Source organism: Nesoenas mayeri, assembly GCF_963082525.1.
Source record: "Nesoenas mayeri genome assembly, chromosome: 4".
In the NCBI taxonomy this organism is placed as follows: Eukaryota; Metazoa; Chordata; class Aves; order Columbiformes; family Columbidae; genus Nesoenas; species Nesoenas mayeri.
Window position 1 is genome coordinate 32,280,375 of NC_137540.1, and position 15,499 is coordinate 32,295,873.

At 38.1% G+C, this 15,499-nt stretch overlaps 1 protein-coding gene across 1 annotated transcript in view; it reads right to left on the reverse strand.

Moving 5' to 3' along the window:
* Positions 1 to 285: 285 nt before the first annotated feature.
* DCHS2 (dachsous cadherin-related 2) overlaps positions 286 to 15,499 on the reverse strand; it is a gene marked incomplete at both ends in the record, with an annotated part of 118,354 nt that continues 103,140 nt past the window's right edge. The window contains 6 exons of the mRNA XM_080343841.1: positions 286 to 2,915; positions 4,917 to 5,055; positions 7,841 to 8,127; positions 9,639 to 9,769; positions 12,424 to 12,575; positions 14,078 to 14,289. Of these exons, the coding sequence (XP_080199967.1) occupies positions 286 to 2,915; positions 4,917 to 5,055; positions 7,841 to 8,127; positions 9,639 to 9,769; positions 12,424 to 12,575; positions 14,078 to 14,289 (3,551 nt within the window). The remainder of the gene's footprint in view (positions 2,916 to 4,916; positions 5,056 to 7,840; positions 8,128 to 9,638; positions 9,770 to 12,423; positions 12,576 to 14,077; positions 14,290 to 15,499) is intronic.

Below are 15,499 nucleotides of genomic sequence, written 5' to 3' on the forward strand. Positions count from 1 at the left end.
AAATCTTTCAAGTTGGTTATCAGGCATCTGGCTGTGTGATTTACACAGGAAACCACAGTTGTTGGGAGCTGAAAGAGGAGAAGCTTCATGGCCTTGTAGTGTATTCTGGGAAGAACAAAATGGATAGTAAGCACATTTGTGGCTGGTTTATATTTTAACTTTTTCAGCTCACGGCAACAGAAAGAATACTGGTGATACATCTCTGACAGGCACATTTTGCTTGTTAACAATAACAAACTGTATTTTAAGCCATCTTTTTTCCATAAACTACTGTCAGTTAATAACCTACACCTGAATTTCTTCTTCTGTTACAAGTTCATTGCTTGGATCAATAAGACACATCTCTATCATTCTCCCATCAGACATTACTGGAGAAGCAGTAGGTATCTGCATGGTAAGTAAAGAGAGAGAGGGAGAAAAACTAGGGGTCATGGTTGGTGGGGGGTATCCAGGATTATGGATAAGGGGAGAATGAGGGTATTTTTTAAATGCTTGCCCTGATATTACATTTGGCATTCGTGGTGGCACTGTCCTTATGCCAGGCTGAGCTACTGATGTTATCAAGGGAGGAGGGAAAACAAGAGATTTCTTCTCTGTAGGGAAGCTGTGAATATGTATATTTTCATCTCTCAGTTTTGCAATATCATTAAACACTGAAGCAAGAGGTTGAAATTGGGGTTCCCAGCTGAGCACACAGTCCCAGTTATAACAAACTCTGACAGTCTCATCAGAGATGCCAAGAGTTGCAAGTGAATCATATCCAGAGTCCTGCTTATCTGACATCAAGACATATTCTCTTGTGAGGTCTGTCATTATGTCTTTCTCTTTTACTCTGATTTTCTTAAGTGTTTGAGACAACATTTTGTTATGTGCGTAGGCTGTCTCATAGGCTTCTTCTCTACCTTCTTCTTTAATGGCCTGCTCATTTTCCTTGCTTTGCACTGTAGCCATGACATCTGTTTCTCCAGACGGACAGGAGAGCTGATCAGACTCTCTTGGGATTCCTGAATCTGGCATCCATGAGCCACACTCACTCAGCACCAAGCTGGCACTCTTTCTGCAAAGATGCTCATTGATCCTTTTAATTTCCTCATCCTCTGTAGTTTCTCCTTTGGCAGAACCATGGCTACTGGAGTCTGAATGCCTGCAGAGGACACCAGCATCCTTCCCTCCTCTGATTCCTGCTAAGCTTAGCCATTCTGCTATAACACCCATGGGAAGCATACTGCTCTCAGTACTTTGGATTTTCTGGCAGTCCTTATCCTTGCTGGCTGAATTCACATCACTACCCGAGGAAGATACTGCTTCTCTTTTCACACAAGAGTTCATCAGATCTTTCCGCTTGCGCCTCAGAATAAGTGCAAGAAGGCTGACCACAAGCAGCAGGAACACCATCAAGGAGACTGAACTGCTAACCGTCAGGCTGTACATTGACACCATGGGATAACTCTCAGGAGAACTGGAAACATTTACCAAAACACTGCATACTGTGAACTTTGACTCAATTTTGGGGCTATGAGCTCTTACCAACAATTCCAGGGTGTCATCGTTTCTTTTGCTGCCATTTTTTTTTCCATGAACAGTCTGAGTTAAATAAATACTACCAGTGGTTTGATTCACATAAAAGAATGGAGAAGTTTTTAGCAGGGAGTAATGAACAACTCCATCTACTCCACCATCGCTGTCTGATGCTGTGACTCTGCCAAGCAACTGGCCTGCTTCATTCTTCTCAGGGAGATTAAAGAGATATTGATCTTGTGTAAACACTGGGTCAAATTCATCTCTCCCTTCAATACCTACCTGAACTGTAAGGGTGGCCACTGAGTCACCTTTGTCTTTTGCTTGTATTATGAGACAGTAACTATTCTGACTTTCATAGTCAAACATTTGCTTTGTATGAATATCTCCTGTCAAAGGATCAATGAAAAACATGTCGTGGTCTCTAGGAGCTTCACGATGAGCCAAACATGAAGACTGGATGGAGTAGGTTATGTGGCCATAGGAGCCTTTATCAAAATCCAGTGCATTAACAGCGCACACAAAAGAAAAGGTAGGTATATTTTCACTCACAACGCAGCTCAGGCTAGGAAACAAAAACAGTGGGGCATAATCATTGTCATCTAAGATGGTAACAAGAACAAGTGAAAATGCCACGTTTTCTACATCAGCTCCTCCATCTGTGGCTTGGATAATCAAAGAGAATTTCACGGTATCCTCATAATCCAGCTTTTTCATCAAATCCACTGATCCTGTTTTCCCGTCCAAGTGAAAATGTCCCCTGTCGTTTCCAGAAATGATAGCATAAGTGATCTCTGCATTAGTGCCTGCATCACAATCAGTTGCTGAAACTTCAGTGATGTGACTACCTACAGGAATGCTTTCTTTGACACGAATATGGTATTCTGGGCTGCTAAATACTGGAGGATTATCATCAACATCCAGCACAGTTATGAGCACAGTAGCAGTTGAATTTAAGGAGGGTGTTCCACGATCAGAAGCAAGGAGGACCAAACGGTGAGAAGCAGCCACTTCCCTGTCGAGAACACTGCTCAAAACAAGACTGCCAACAAGTTTGTAGGATGTTTCTGATTCCATAACACTTGCTTCCACAGAGAATAAATTCTCAGCATTACCATCAATAATAGAGTATTCAATATATGTGTTTTCATGTGTCCAGTCATAATCGATGGCTGAAAATGTGAGAATACTCTCTCCAATGGAGGCATCCTCACTCACGCTGAGATTGTACAGCTCCCTGGTGAACTGAGGGGCGTAGTTATTTGCATCTTCTACGTGCACCTCTACAGAGGCAACTGCACTCAGAGCGGGACTGCCACCATCCGTGGCTTCTATCAGGAGCTGGATAATGGAAATCCTTTCCAGGTGAGTCACTGGTCCCACAGTGAACACTGAACCTGAAAACAAAACAGAATTAATAAAACCCCACACTCACTAAGACAAGTAAATGTGATTCCAAAAGCTGAATCTAATCAGTCATATTTGAAAATGATTCAAATGTAATGCCTGCACATTCCAAAGTAACTCTAAGAAACCACAGCTAATGCTGCAAAGTCTACCCACAATGATGTAGTATCAAATACAGAGACTGCATTCAGGTGAGCAAGAACTTCTCTTTCTCATAGCAGGCTGAACATACCAACTGCAGAAAACAAAAGGCAAAATAAAGCTAAGGGAATTTAGGCTCCTTATTAAAGGTGCTACACTGTGCAAGTTCATTACTGAAGGTCGTTAGTTCTCATGTTTTGCTTGTGCTCTGATTTTGGCTGGGATAGAGTTAGTTCTTTTTCCTAGTAGCTGTGTTTTGGATTTAGTGTGAGAAGATGGTTGATAATACACTGATGTTTTGGTTGTTGCCAAACAATGTTTATATCAAGTCAAGGACTTTTCAGCCAGAAGGCTGTAGGTGCACAAGAAGCTGTAGGGAGCACAGTTAGGACAGCTGACCCAGGCTGGCCAAAGAGGTGTTCTATACCATACGATGTCATGCTCAGTAAATAAACTGGTGCTGGTCCGGGGGCAAATACTGCTGCTTGGGAATCGACTGGCTATTGGTGTCGTGGGCAGTAAGCAACTGCATTGTGCATTACTTGTTCTGTAAAGACTATTGTTTTTATTATGTTATCTTCCTTTGATGTTCTATTAATCTGTTCTTATCATGAGATTTTTTCCTTCCCCCCCTTTCAATTCTCTGCCCTGTCCCACTTGTGGGGTGTGAGTGAGCAGCTGTGCGGTCCTAGTTGCCAGCTGGGGTTAAAGTAGAACAGCTTGCAATCCAGTAACAGCATTATAGGCATGTTTGCTATTTGGACAGGTTTGCCAGTAAGTTATATAAACACGTTTCATTCAAATTGCTTATCTAAACATGGGAGTTGGACCAGATGATTTGTAAAGGTCCCTTCCAGCCCAAACTATTCTGACTCTTATTTTAATAAGCCATCTACTTCTACTTCACTCTTCACAGTGTATAGCTAAGCACCACAGAGACAACACTGCGTGACAATTTTCTGACCACAGTTGAAATCAACCATTAATCAAAGATAAAGACAGGTTGGTGAATACAGAGTAACAAATGGGTAAAACAGAAAAAGCTTTAACTGGAAGAGACGTTAGTATTTTCAGTGTTTATAGTTGCCATCACCCAAACAACACTGCGTTCAAAAATTCACCTCATATAAACACCTGGCAACAGCAAATAAATCATAGGAACTTGCTCACTGAACAATAGTTGCATATAATTTTTGCTGTATCTAGTAATCCCTGAGGCTGATATTAGCAAAAATTGTATGTACACATGCATACAGAGTGACACACACACAGTTTTCAATCTCACAGAGTGCTGGAACATTAGGCCAGAAAATTTAAAATGGTAAATCTCTTAACTAAGAAAATTATGAACTTTGGAAAGAGTGTTCTCAATTTGGAAAACTTTTAAATTCTATTTAGGATTATAGGATAATGTAAGCTCCCTAAATAAGCAACCTTACAGACATACTGCCCACACTGTAGAGAAGCTCCGCTACAATAGGTTCAACTTATACGAAAAAATAATAAGGATAAACTTCAATTGAATGAAATCTAACATATGAGCTGAAATGTTATGAAACAATGCAAACCATACAGCAACTTTTTTATTAAATCATGCTAGAGAAATAGCACATATAGGATGTTGTGACTACCTGCCTTGTCCGTGGTTCAAGAACAAACTGGGAACTCCAGTTTTTGACGCTTTCAGTTCTTCAGCGATAATGACAGATTTAGCCAAAACATATAGTGGACTTTAGTCACCAAAGATTTCCAGAATTCAAGTGATCACTGTCAACAGGTGAGGAAGTGTAATATGACACATGAATTTACACTGAAAAAGCTGAAATAAACAACAAGGCTTACGGACTCACCATTCTTGTGATCAACAGCAAATCCCTCAGAGGGAGAGAGGATTTTGTAGGAAACCATTCCATTATGCTCAGAATCCCTATCCACAGCAGAAACGGTCAGAACAGTGGAATCCATAGAAATGAGCTCTGGCAAGCTCACCTAACATATAAACCATATAAACCAAAATTACAGGTTGGAAAGAGCTTAATAATGAATTTTTAACATAAAAAAATACCATACCTTCATTTATTATAATTGGGGGGAAAAACAAAAAAAGGAAAAAAAAAAAAAAAAACAACAACCAAAACAAACAACAACAAAAAAAGCCACATCAAACACAGTTGCCAGCTTTGGAAAAAGTTTCACCTAGTCATTTTTTTCTGGGACAAAACCATAAAGAGTTGAGCTACTGAAAATGATGCATACAATACAGCTGAAATTCACAGTAAACTTTATGCTGTAGTAAAGCCCATCTAGTTCTACATCTAGTGGTAGTTCATTATGACAATGAGTTCAGTGAATCACTGAATCTCTTTTTTCAATGGTATACTAGTGGAAGGAATACCTACAATGGACTGGAACTAAAATTGGCTTTTCTCCTTGCTTTCAGAAACACCTTGATTTTCATACACGGAATACAGTCTGCAATCCCCATCTGGAACATATGATTGAATATTAAAAAAACCCCAACACATGTATGTTAAAAATTCCAGTACTAGATCACTTAATCATCACTGGATTATTCCTAGAATTTAGTTTTTCAAATGCTCCCTGTTTTCTTCGTATAATCTAGGAAACCATGAAAGTCATTTCCCTTCTTAAGAGCTTCCATTATTTGAACTCCAGATACAGTATTTCTGTGACCAAAGTTTCCTTCCACCTTATAAATCCAATTTCAAATGAACAGTATGATACAGCAGCTACCTTTGTCATAACTTTAAGTGTTAGTTTAAATCACTTTAACAGAAGGATTATATGTATATAATAGCCATATATATAGATATGAAAATATATATGAAAAGTATGAACATGAAAACATATGAAAGGATAATAAGAGGGTAAAAACTACAGGATGATGAACAGGGAATTACACATATCATCAACCGAAAAGACGTAGTGTATCTTACTGTCCAGGGAACACATCAAAACATCAGGATTTTGGAGAGAGAAGCTCAGCTGTTTACATCAGCAGTCAATAGAGCTACACTGTTTTGCATCAGTTAATAACTCTGCCTGTAATGTCTGCTCTGATCTGCAAAAAAATTCCTAGCACTTGCACAAGTAAGTACTGGCCTAAACTGTTCTTCAAAATCAGATACATATGAGAGTTGAGGAAATCTTAAGATGAGGTCTAAAAATCATTTGAGCATTAATAGTGCCTTTTTTTAATCCTCTTCAGAATTTAGATTTAGGAGTTTAAGTGAGCAATTTACACAAATGCCTACAACTCAGGCATCTGAAAGTTTCATGGGTGCCTACAGTCTGTCTTGTAGTTTTCCAAGTGACTAAACTGCTGCACCTGCACACTCTCAGAAGCTGAAATTTCTTTACTAAACCAAATGTTTAGACTTATTTCTTGACTCAACCTGTCTGAGATCTAGAAATGAAGCATTATTAAATATAAGCCTTCTGTGGTGACTCATATTTTTGGTTCTGAGCATATCCACCACACACACAAAAGCATCCAGTCAAACAAACAGCCCAGTTCACAGCATCGCAGAATGGCTGAAGCTGGCAGGCACCTCTGGAGATTGTCTTGTCCAACCCTTGCTCAGACCAGGATCACCTAGAGCAGTGTGAGTTTTGAACATCTTCAGGGCTGGAAACTCCACCACCTGTCACTGGACACCACAGAGGAGAGTCTGGCTCTGTCTTCTTTACTCCCTCCACCAGTATTTATACACATTGATAAGATCCCCCCTGAGCCTTCTCTTCTCCAGGCTAAACTATGCATGCTCCGGGCTCCCTCGTGCCTCAGCCCAAGTCCTAAGGAAACTCCTCTGGGCAGCCTCACCTTTCCTGTGGCAGCCTTATTGCAACCTAACTTCACTCTGAGCTCCAGGGTTTATTGCTCTCTGAACCCTAACCCTAACACCAAGCCATTTCATGTGCTGAGCCTTACCCCAAGCCCCACAGCCTTAGGGCTGATGAAGCCAGGGAAAACTCTTTTAGTTGCCTACCCTTGAGAGCCTTGTGTGACATATGCTCCAGTTGCTTTAATCAACTTAGTGGTCCATGGTTATCTACAGTAGCAAAACTAGCTTTGTTTTAAAACATTGTCGGACAACTTGACTTCAACAGTCTAGCAGTTCAGATGCTTGTCCAGAAGTCTAAAAGCTACAGTCTATATCCTCCTCAGTCTAGTAGAGGATGTTGTGGAGGCCAAAACTTGTATCTCCCACTCCCTAGATGAGTGCCATTGCTATAAGGCATGGTGACACATTATGAACTATATGCGTATAACCTACCACGAGGGCATTTGCTACACACCTCTGTGGAGCTGTTGTGACTGAAAATGAAGAAATTCATGCCATACTAATGGGTCCAGAATAAATGTACCAATTTGTTTACTATTGTCTCAGAAGAAGGAACTTCTGAATACTGCACCCTGCTCTCCAAACCTTGTTTGGATTATATCCAGTAACTCCTAATGATGAATGCATGGTGTATAGAATGCAGCTATCATTCACACCACGTTCCTTCTGAAACCAGAAACAACAAACATGAAAACTGAACATTCCCTCAGTCTTTTTAGTAGAACTCCTGGGAAGGGGCTGGGGTTTCCCAGAAGAGCCCTGCTCTGTTTCTGCTCAGCAATAGTGTGCAGAGACCTTCCTTCTCAGTGCTCAAATGCATTTTTAAGACAAAGATAAACAAGCACTCCTACTATTATCAGCATACATGGAAAGACATCATGTTTGTTTTCCATTTGCCATGTTCCCACCTGATACAAATCCCGAGTAAACACTGGTGGATTATCATTGATGTCCACAACATGGATAGTGAGTTCTGCTTCTGTTTGATGTAAAGAATCTGAAACTATGATTCTCAGCTTATACACAGCAGTTTCTTCAAAATCTAACGGTTCCACCACTGTGACTACACCAGTGTGCTGATCAATGGCAAATTTCATTCCAGGGCTGTTTTCATAAATAAAACCAAACTGTAGTGCTGGCCTGGAGTCCGCATCACTTGCTGACACCTGAGTCACTACAAAACCAGGTACGGCATCTGTAACAATAATTGTCAAAATAAGTCATAGCTAAAAGATGATGTTACAATTTCTGAAGATTTTGCCAATTTTGTAATATCGAATCATAAATATATGTAATATTTCAGTATTAGCTTTTGCTGTATTTTGACTTTGTATTTAAGAAGAAGAGCAATATCCAGAAATGCTATGGAAAGAGTAGTGGATTTCTTCAAATGCATCTGCTTTATCACAATTTTAATTCAGGTTTTCTTTAGACTTTCCCAGATTCAATGTAGCCATAACTGTTTCTTCACCAGTAACAGGAACTTCCATAGTTTTTCACATGCATTTAGGTGACATGAATTTATTGAACGGTGTCAAACCTCCACACGAATATTTAACTGAGGCATCAGAGTCCCCTGGTCTTTGTGGAGCCAGTGACTGCAATTCTGAAGCTTTTTCCAAAGGAGGAGAAGGCCACTAGAGAGAGACAAGACAACCAACCAGATGTACATGGCACAAAAATCTTTAGAGCTCAAGGTATAGTCCTATGAGACTGAGAAACTGGATACAGACAGCTTTTGCCATGTGCCAAATTGACAGTACCAGGGATTGCAAACGAACCTATCAGTGACCATCTAATAAAGTCTGGAGCTAACAGAAACTGAACTATTTGCATGCCTGGGGCATTAAGCCTCAAACATGTGGGGTAAAGTCCTAAAGCAAATATTCTTAAACAGAATACAAAAACGTCAATAAGTAGGCACTAGTTTATAGCTGCTGTGCATCTATAACTCCCGTACTCGTCATTACCAGTGGAAGCTAAATTTAGGAAAGGCTACAAAAAATATCACTAGAAATACAGCCTTGATATCTTTTGTTAATAGGAGTACTGGAATTTCAGCACCTAAATTTTTATAAATGTTCAGCTGTATATCTTAACGCATCACATATATGATGCCTGTATTTGAAAATGCTAGGCTTAAGATTCAAGGTCTTCAAACCTTGAGCTTATGTCACATAAGCTCATGTACATATACTAGATGTACATTGGGTTGAGAACTGAGAAGGTCCTGGGTCCTTCTCTTCACGATCAACTGGATCAAGCTACAGAGCATTTTAAAGCTTCATTCAAATTTACAGAAATTCATTCTTTCATCACAATGAAGTTCAAGATGTCTCATTTCTAGCAATGCTCGTTTTCACATCAACTATGTTTATTGGAGAAGAGCAGAAATTGAAGACATTTGAAGAATATGACAATGCAGTCCAAAACGAACAGATTATAGATGGATTTCTGTAGAGTTTGTTTTCCTTTTTCTGAATTGCTCATGGATTTGCTCCAAACTATTCTTAAACACAATGTCTGAACATTAATAATAATACTTCTGAGAACAAAAGCACATCACAATTTACTTTGATATTTCAGTATTAATTCAATCCATTATCCTTTCTACTAGAGTCTCTTGATTACACAAATCACCAAAAGCAATATTGCTGTTTGACAAATCCTAGTCTTAACAAAACTTAGCTGTACTATCACACTTACTTTCTGGGACATCCACTTCACCTAGTGGATGGACAACTGGAGCGTTGTCATTAACATCTAACACTTGTATCTTCACAATACTTGTAGCAGAAAGTCTGGGGTTTCCTTTATCAGCAGCTTGTACAATCAACCTGCAATTAAAGAAGCAGTAACTGTCACTATTAGTCCAAAATCACAGAGTTATCCACCAATGTTGTAAGCAGGGGAAAAATTACAAACAAAAAAGATTAGCCCTCTTGCTCCTCATTGCAACTCTTAAATTCTATCTTACTTTCTGTAAAGTTGACTTGAGGAGTTTTTTTGTGTCTTGCAGGAAAAATGTGTAGAAGATTCTAGGTCACAACAAAATCACACAAAGTATCCATCTGTATTCATTTCACCTCATTTCATACCAAATGTAGATGGTTAAATACACTAACAAGACTCTTTCAAATAAGACACACATTTCTCCAGTTGGTGATTCAGAGCAGGAATCAAAACTTAAGTATTAAATTGTCCTTTGGAGGAACCTGACACTCCTCATTGTTTATAAAGGGACAACAGGAACGTCAAAATTGGGTAATATGAAAACATCCAAGCTAATACTCAGCCAAAACGTCTGCAAAGATATAGAATAGCCTTGCTATTATATTGTAAGTGATAAAGTGAAAAATCTGAATACATGCACCATTTGACAACAGCAAAGTTCCCACTGATTTTAGTGGGCCTAGAATCTCACTGTCAAATTAAGAGAGTTTGCCTGTATGCTTCCATTTTACACCTGTAAAGAAAACAGTAAGTAACAATCTGATAAACGCAGATAAAATGATGTTTACTCTCTGTGTGAACTACCTCTGAAAAAAGGAACAAACCAAAAAAAAAAAGAAAAAAAATCATCAACCTGTGCAAAAGGATGTACAAGTCAGAGCCTGGTATCGGTATCTCAATTAAATGTCTTCTGTACTAACGACCACTTGCATGTCACATCATATTTTTTGGGTCTCCCTGCATATTTTCTGAGTGCTTTATTTCTCCTTCCTCCTTCTAAGTCACAGGTATTATTTCCTATATGTTCACATGACAATATGGGATACTGAGGCTGCAACCCAAGCGGCGTATCGCAGCACTTCCATTCCTGAACCGCACCAGCGGTACGCTGTGTCCTTGAGGTTTCTCACACTGACAGAACATGTAACTTGAATTGTAGACTAGTATTCAATTGATGACCATGTGTAATTCCATATAGAAAGTGTATTTTTGCTAGAATGAATATTGGTAAGGTATACATATGGAAATATTTTACTAAAAATAATCACTTTCTAAGGTTTCAGGAAAAAAAAATCATAAAAACATCTCAGCCGAGGCATTAGAACTATGGTTCTGTCAACACTTTCATTATAACTCCTATTATAAAAGACTTAGAGCTTCTGGGGATGAATATTTCCAGTTTAGATAAAACAAACAACTTGCAAATTTGAAAGAAGCAATGGTAACATTTTGAAATTAAACAGGAAAAGAGTTTTGAAAGGTTCTTTTGCCATTCATTTTTAATCTAACCATGTACATATTAACATATTAATAAAGAGAAGGAACATGAAGCTTCAGACTCCTCAAAAAAACTGTCAATTTTAAATGCTAAATTCCCACATAAATACAGAAATAAATCAGGTTCCCAGTAAAAGACAAATATGATAATTATTATGATTACATGTTCAATGTTTCATTTAGAGTAAACACCCTTTCTTTGAAGGATTTATTGCAGGTATTCTTTTAAAAGTAATAGCTACAAATAAAATGTATTACACTATTTAAATGACTAAAAATCAGAACTGGTGTTTTTGATTCAGTGAAAAACTAAAAAATAAACTCCTGATCTATATATTAAGTTAAACCAAAGTATTTCCTTCAGGATACTATTATCAAATTACACTGATATTTTTTAAAAAATCATATTTAGTTGATAATTATGATGTGGCTTTCTAAAAGTTATTCTGGTTCATAAGAATTGTGATTGTATGTTTAAAACTTTGAGGCCCAGGAGGACAGTAAAATTTGCAAATATTTTAACTGATCCCACAACCATATGGGGAATACAAAAAAAAAAGGTAATTTCTACTGTCTACTGATACATACAGAGAAATCTATTTTCTGTAGAGATTGCAGTACGTAAAAAGGGTGTATTAAAGAATCCTTATACTATTATTTTTCTCTCCAAGGCATGATTTTTTGCTTTCTAATTCCAGTTATGGCATGACTTTAAAGATAAACTGCCATCTCCATTTGGTCATATTTACTCCCAGTTTCTTGGAAAACAGGAAAAAACTAATACTTAGTACAAGACAGCTTAAAACTGCTTCTGTAAGGTGTTTCCATCTATATCAGATCATGGAGAAGAAAATTTGAACTATATTCTAATTAAATAACAGAACACGTCCCTGTTTCTTGGATTCGGTTTGAGTGCTTTCTCTGTGTCTTTATGTATTTATAAAAAAAGTATTCCAGAGAGGGAATGGTTGTGCAGTTCTTCATAAACTAAAATCTAGGAACTGTCATCATTTCTATAGTGAATCGGCATGCTCACTTAGATCATTAAGTGTTGACATTGACTAAACAAGACTATATTTCTTCCACTGAATTTGAGAAGTATGCAAGAATCCATAGCACAAATGAGAAGCTTTAGTGCTGTCTGGCTTGCGCCCAGGCTCTGCTGGGTGACAGGTATCAACAGAAAACTACAAAATACACAACACGAGGAATCTCAATGTGAACAAAAGAATACATTTTTACAAGAACCTTGCATACAAACCTGTAAGATGAAGTGTCTTCATGATCTAGGACTGTAGTAGTTGCTAAAATCCCTCGTGCTGAATCAATTAGAAATGCTGCTTTTTCATTACCAGATAGAATTGAGTATTCAGTTTCTCCATTTAGCCCAGTGTCAAGGTCAGTTGCCAATACCTGTTTGGGAGCAAAACTGAAGCTTAATTCAAAAAAGGCAGAATGCAATTTCAGAAAGAAAAACTTTATACAGCAATCATCTATTTCTGGTTACTTTCATTTCAACTGCACAGATTTAAGCAAACAATCATATTGGTGCCCAACATGATGTCATGTGAGGTCACAAAATCTGCTCATGAATGACAATAGGATGCACATGAATTCTTTCCCTGAGTAATCTGAAATTCAGCTACATAAAGCACAGGGGGTGAATGTAATAATTTTATACTGCTTGCATTGCTATAAGGTTGCTGTTAGAATGCTGTCTCTGTTTAGTGCATAAGAATGCACTTTCTCAGTGGTTCAGGACTGTCCCTTCAAGTATTACTGTTATATTCCATCAGAAAAAGGATAAAATAATTATTTTTAAGTTTGCAGAGCTTTCCTTTCATGGATAGTTAATTAATTCATTTTTTAAATACAAATGAGAAAATGTAAAAAAGGATAAGGCAAGCTGTAAAACCAACAGAATAGATAACGTTCAACAGCAGTGAACAGGCTTCTCAAAGACTCCTCTGACTTTCAAGAGTTTTCTTCATATTTTTCTGGTTGCAAGCATTATAATGAGTACAGGATCCAAACCATAGCAGAGGTGACCAGTCAGATCGAATAAAGGAAACATAACAGAACGTATTCTGCCATAAAATTTTGACTACACATCTAGGTTGACTGCCTTTTGATTTTTCTCCATTCCTGGACATATGTTTCTCTAAACACAATGTCCATCAGTTTCTAATCAGTTTGCCCTGGAGGCATTTGTAGCTTTCCATTTATTTATTCTCTAGAGGAGGAATATTTTTAGTACCTAACATTACCCTCACTGTGACCTGACTTGCAATGCAAGAACATGTACTGAGGAAATTATGTGTTCTTCTAGTCCAACTGATGTCTTCTTTTGCTCTAACATGCTCAGCTGGAAACACTTTCAGAGAATGGATCCATTCAGAGGAAGAAGTGTTTGCACATTTAAATTGAGAAAAGCTGCTCTTCAGGCATCAGACTTTAAATTGAACACTTGGGTTTTATTCTACTAGTCTAATGAGTTAAAGTATTTTTTTTTAAATTGCTATAGCCCTTTCAGTAGATGCATTAATGCAAGACCCAGGCTATATTCTAACCAGTATCACAGCTTTGAAAGGTATTTTTCAACTGCTTGAAGAGAGTAACAGAAACGGAAAAAAAAATAAAAAAATTAAAAAGTTCAGCTGCACAACTATTAAGAAAATAAAGAATTACCTTTCAACTTAAAAAACTTGAATGAAAGATCTAAAACGAAGTCCCAAAATAAAATCATTGAATATTTTAGATACCCAAGCAAAGTAGTAACAACATCAAGAACCACACTCTCAGTCTTTAAGAGACAGTGGTGCAGAAGAGATGCAGCAACACTGTAGTCACAAGCAGATCAACTAAACTTCTTTTTAGCTATAGCACTGGGCTTGGGAAGATATATTTCCACTTACCTGTATGATGTCTCTTTTAGGACTTTGGCCTTCCCATACTGACGCTTTGTAATAGCTTTGCTCAAATTTAGGTACATTGTCATTCACATCTTGAATCACAACTGTCACTTCACAGAGCGCTGAATTCATGCTATTTTCAGCCAAAACTGAAAGATGTATTTTATTCTTAACTTCATAATCAAGAGACTTTGGCTCTTTTACCATGATTGCACCTGGTTTATTAAACAAAATAATGAATTAAATCAAGATGGGACTTACGTAGTCAGGCAAAAACACCCACAAATGCAGTTATGAAATCCCTAATGTTTGTGGTCTCCTTCACTGAACACACACCAGAATTGCAGGAAGCTTCTAACCATGGCCTTCCTCTACCCAACATCACCCCCTGCATGCTAGCTATTGTACAAATCTCAGACAGCCTAGTTTTCATTGATCAACCACCATGCCAGCAATTTCCTACAATAAAGCAGATTTACCTATAGAGGGATAAAGAGGAAGAAAGCGGCTGCATGACATGTGCTCCTTGACATGTGACAATGAGCCAGCTGTGTTTGAAGAGACTCTTGGCCCTCATCTGAGAGTGGCTACATCCATCTCTGCATCTGTATCCAAATCAGGCATGAGCTGTATCAATCTCTGTATCTGACTGACATACAGGTAAAACACTGACTCCTTCTGATGCAGTTAGCCTGCCCCCCACCAGCTAATATTCTATCAAAAATAATCAGTGAAAATTACTGAGACTACAGCATAACTAGACGTCTCCACATGACATGGGAAAGGTCCTTAGAAATCTGTGGTCATTGGTTCAATGTTCTAGGTAATATACTCAAAACTCTTATCATAGAATCATTCCAGTTGTAAAGCAACTTTAAGTTCATTGAGTCCAACCATTAACCTAACACTGCCAAGTCCATCACTAAACCATGTCCGTTAGTGCCATATCTACACGTTTTTCAAATACCTCCAAGGACGGCAACTAAACCACTTCCCTGGGCAGCCTGTTCCAATACCTGACAGCCCTTTCAGTGAAGAATTTTTTCCTAATATCCAATCTAAACCTCCCTGGTGCAATTTGAGGACATTTCCTCTTCTCCTATCACTTGCTACTTGGGAGAAGAGACCAACACCCTCCATGCTACAATCTCCTTTCAGGTAGTTGTAGAGAGTGATAAGGTCTCCCCTCAGCCTTCATTACATCTAAACACCAAACACAGTATGCTTGTATACATTCATATGTTAATTTCATACTGAATTCAAATTCAGTTTCACACGTATTTTTCAGCAATTATGTCATTAATGTCTATATCCCAAACCTGTGACAGGATAATCCAGCTATTGTGGCTCTCCAAGCTAATGCTTTTTAGTTTTTATTTTCTAAGATAAGCAGCAATTATTGGCTATTGTTTATGGATCTGCTCA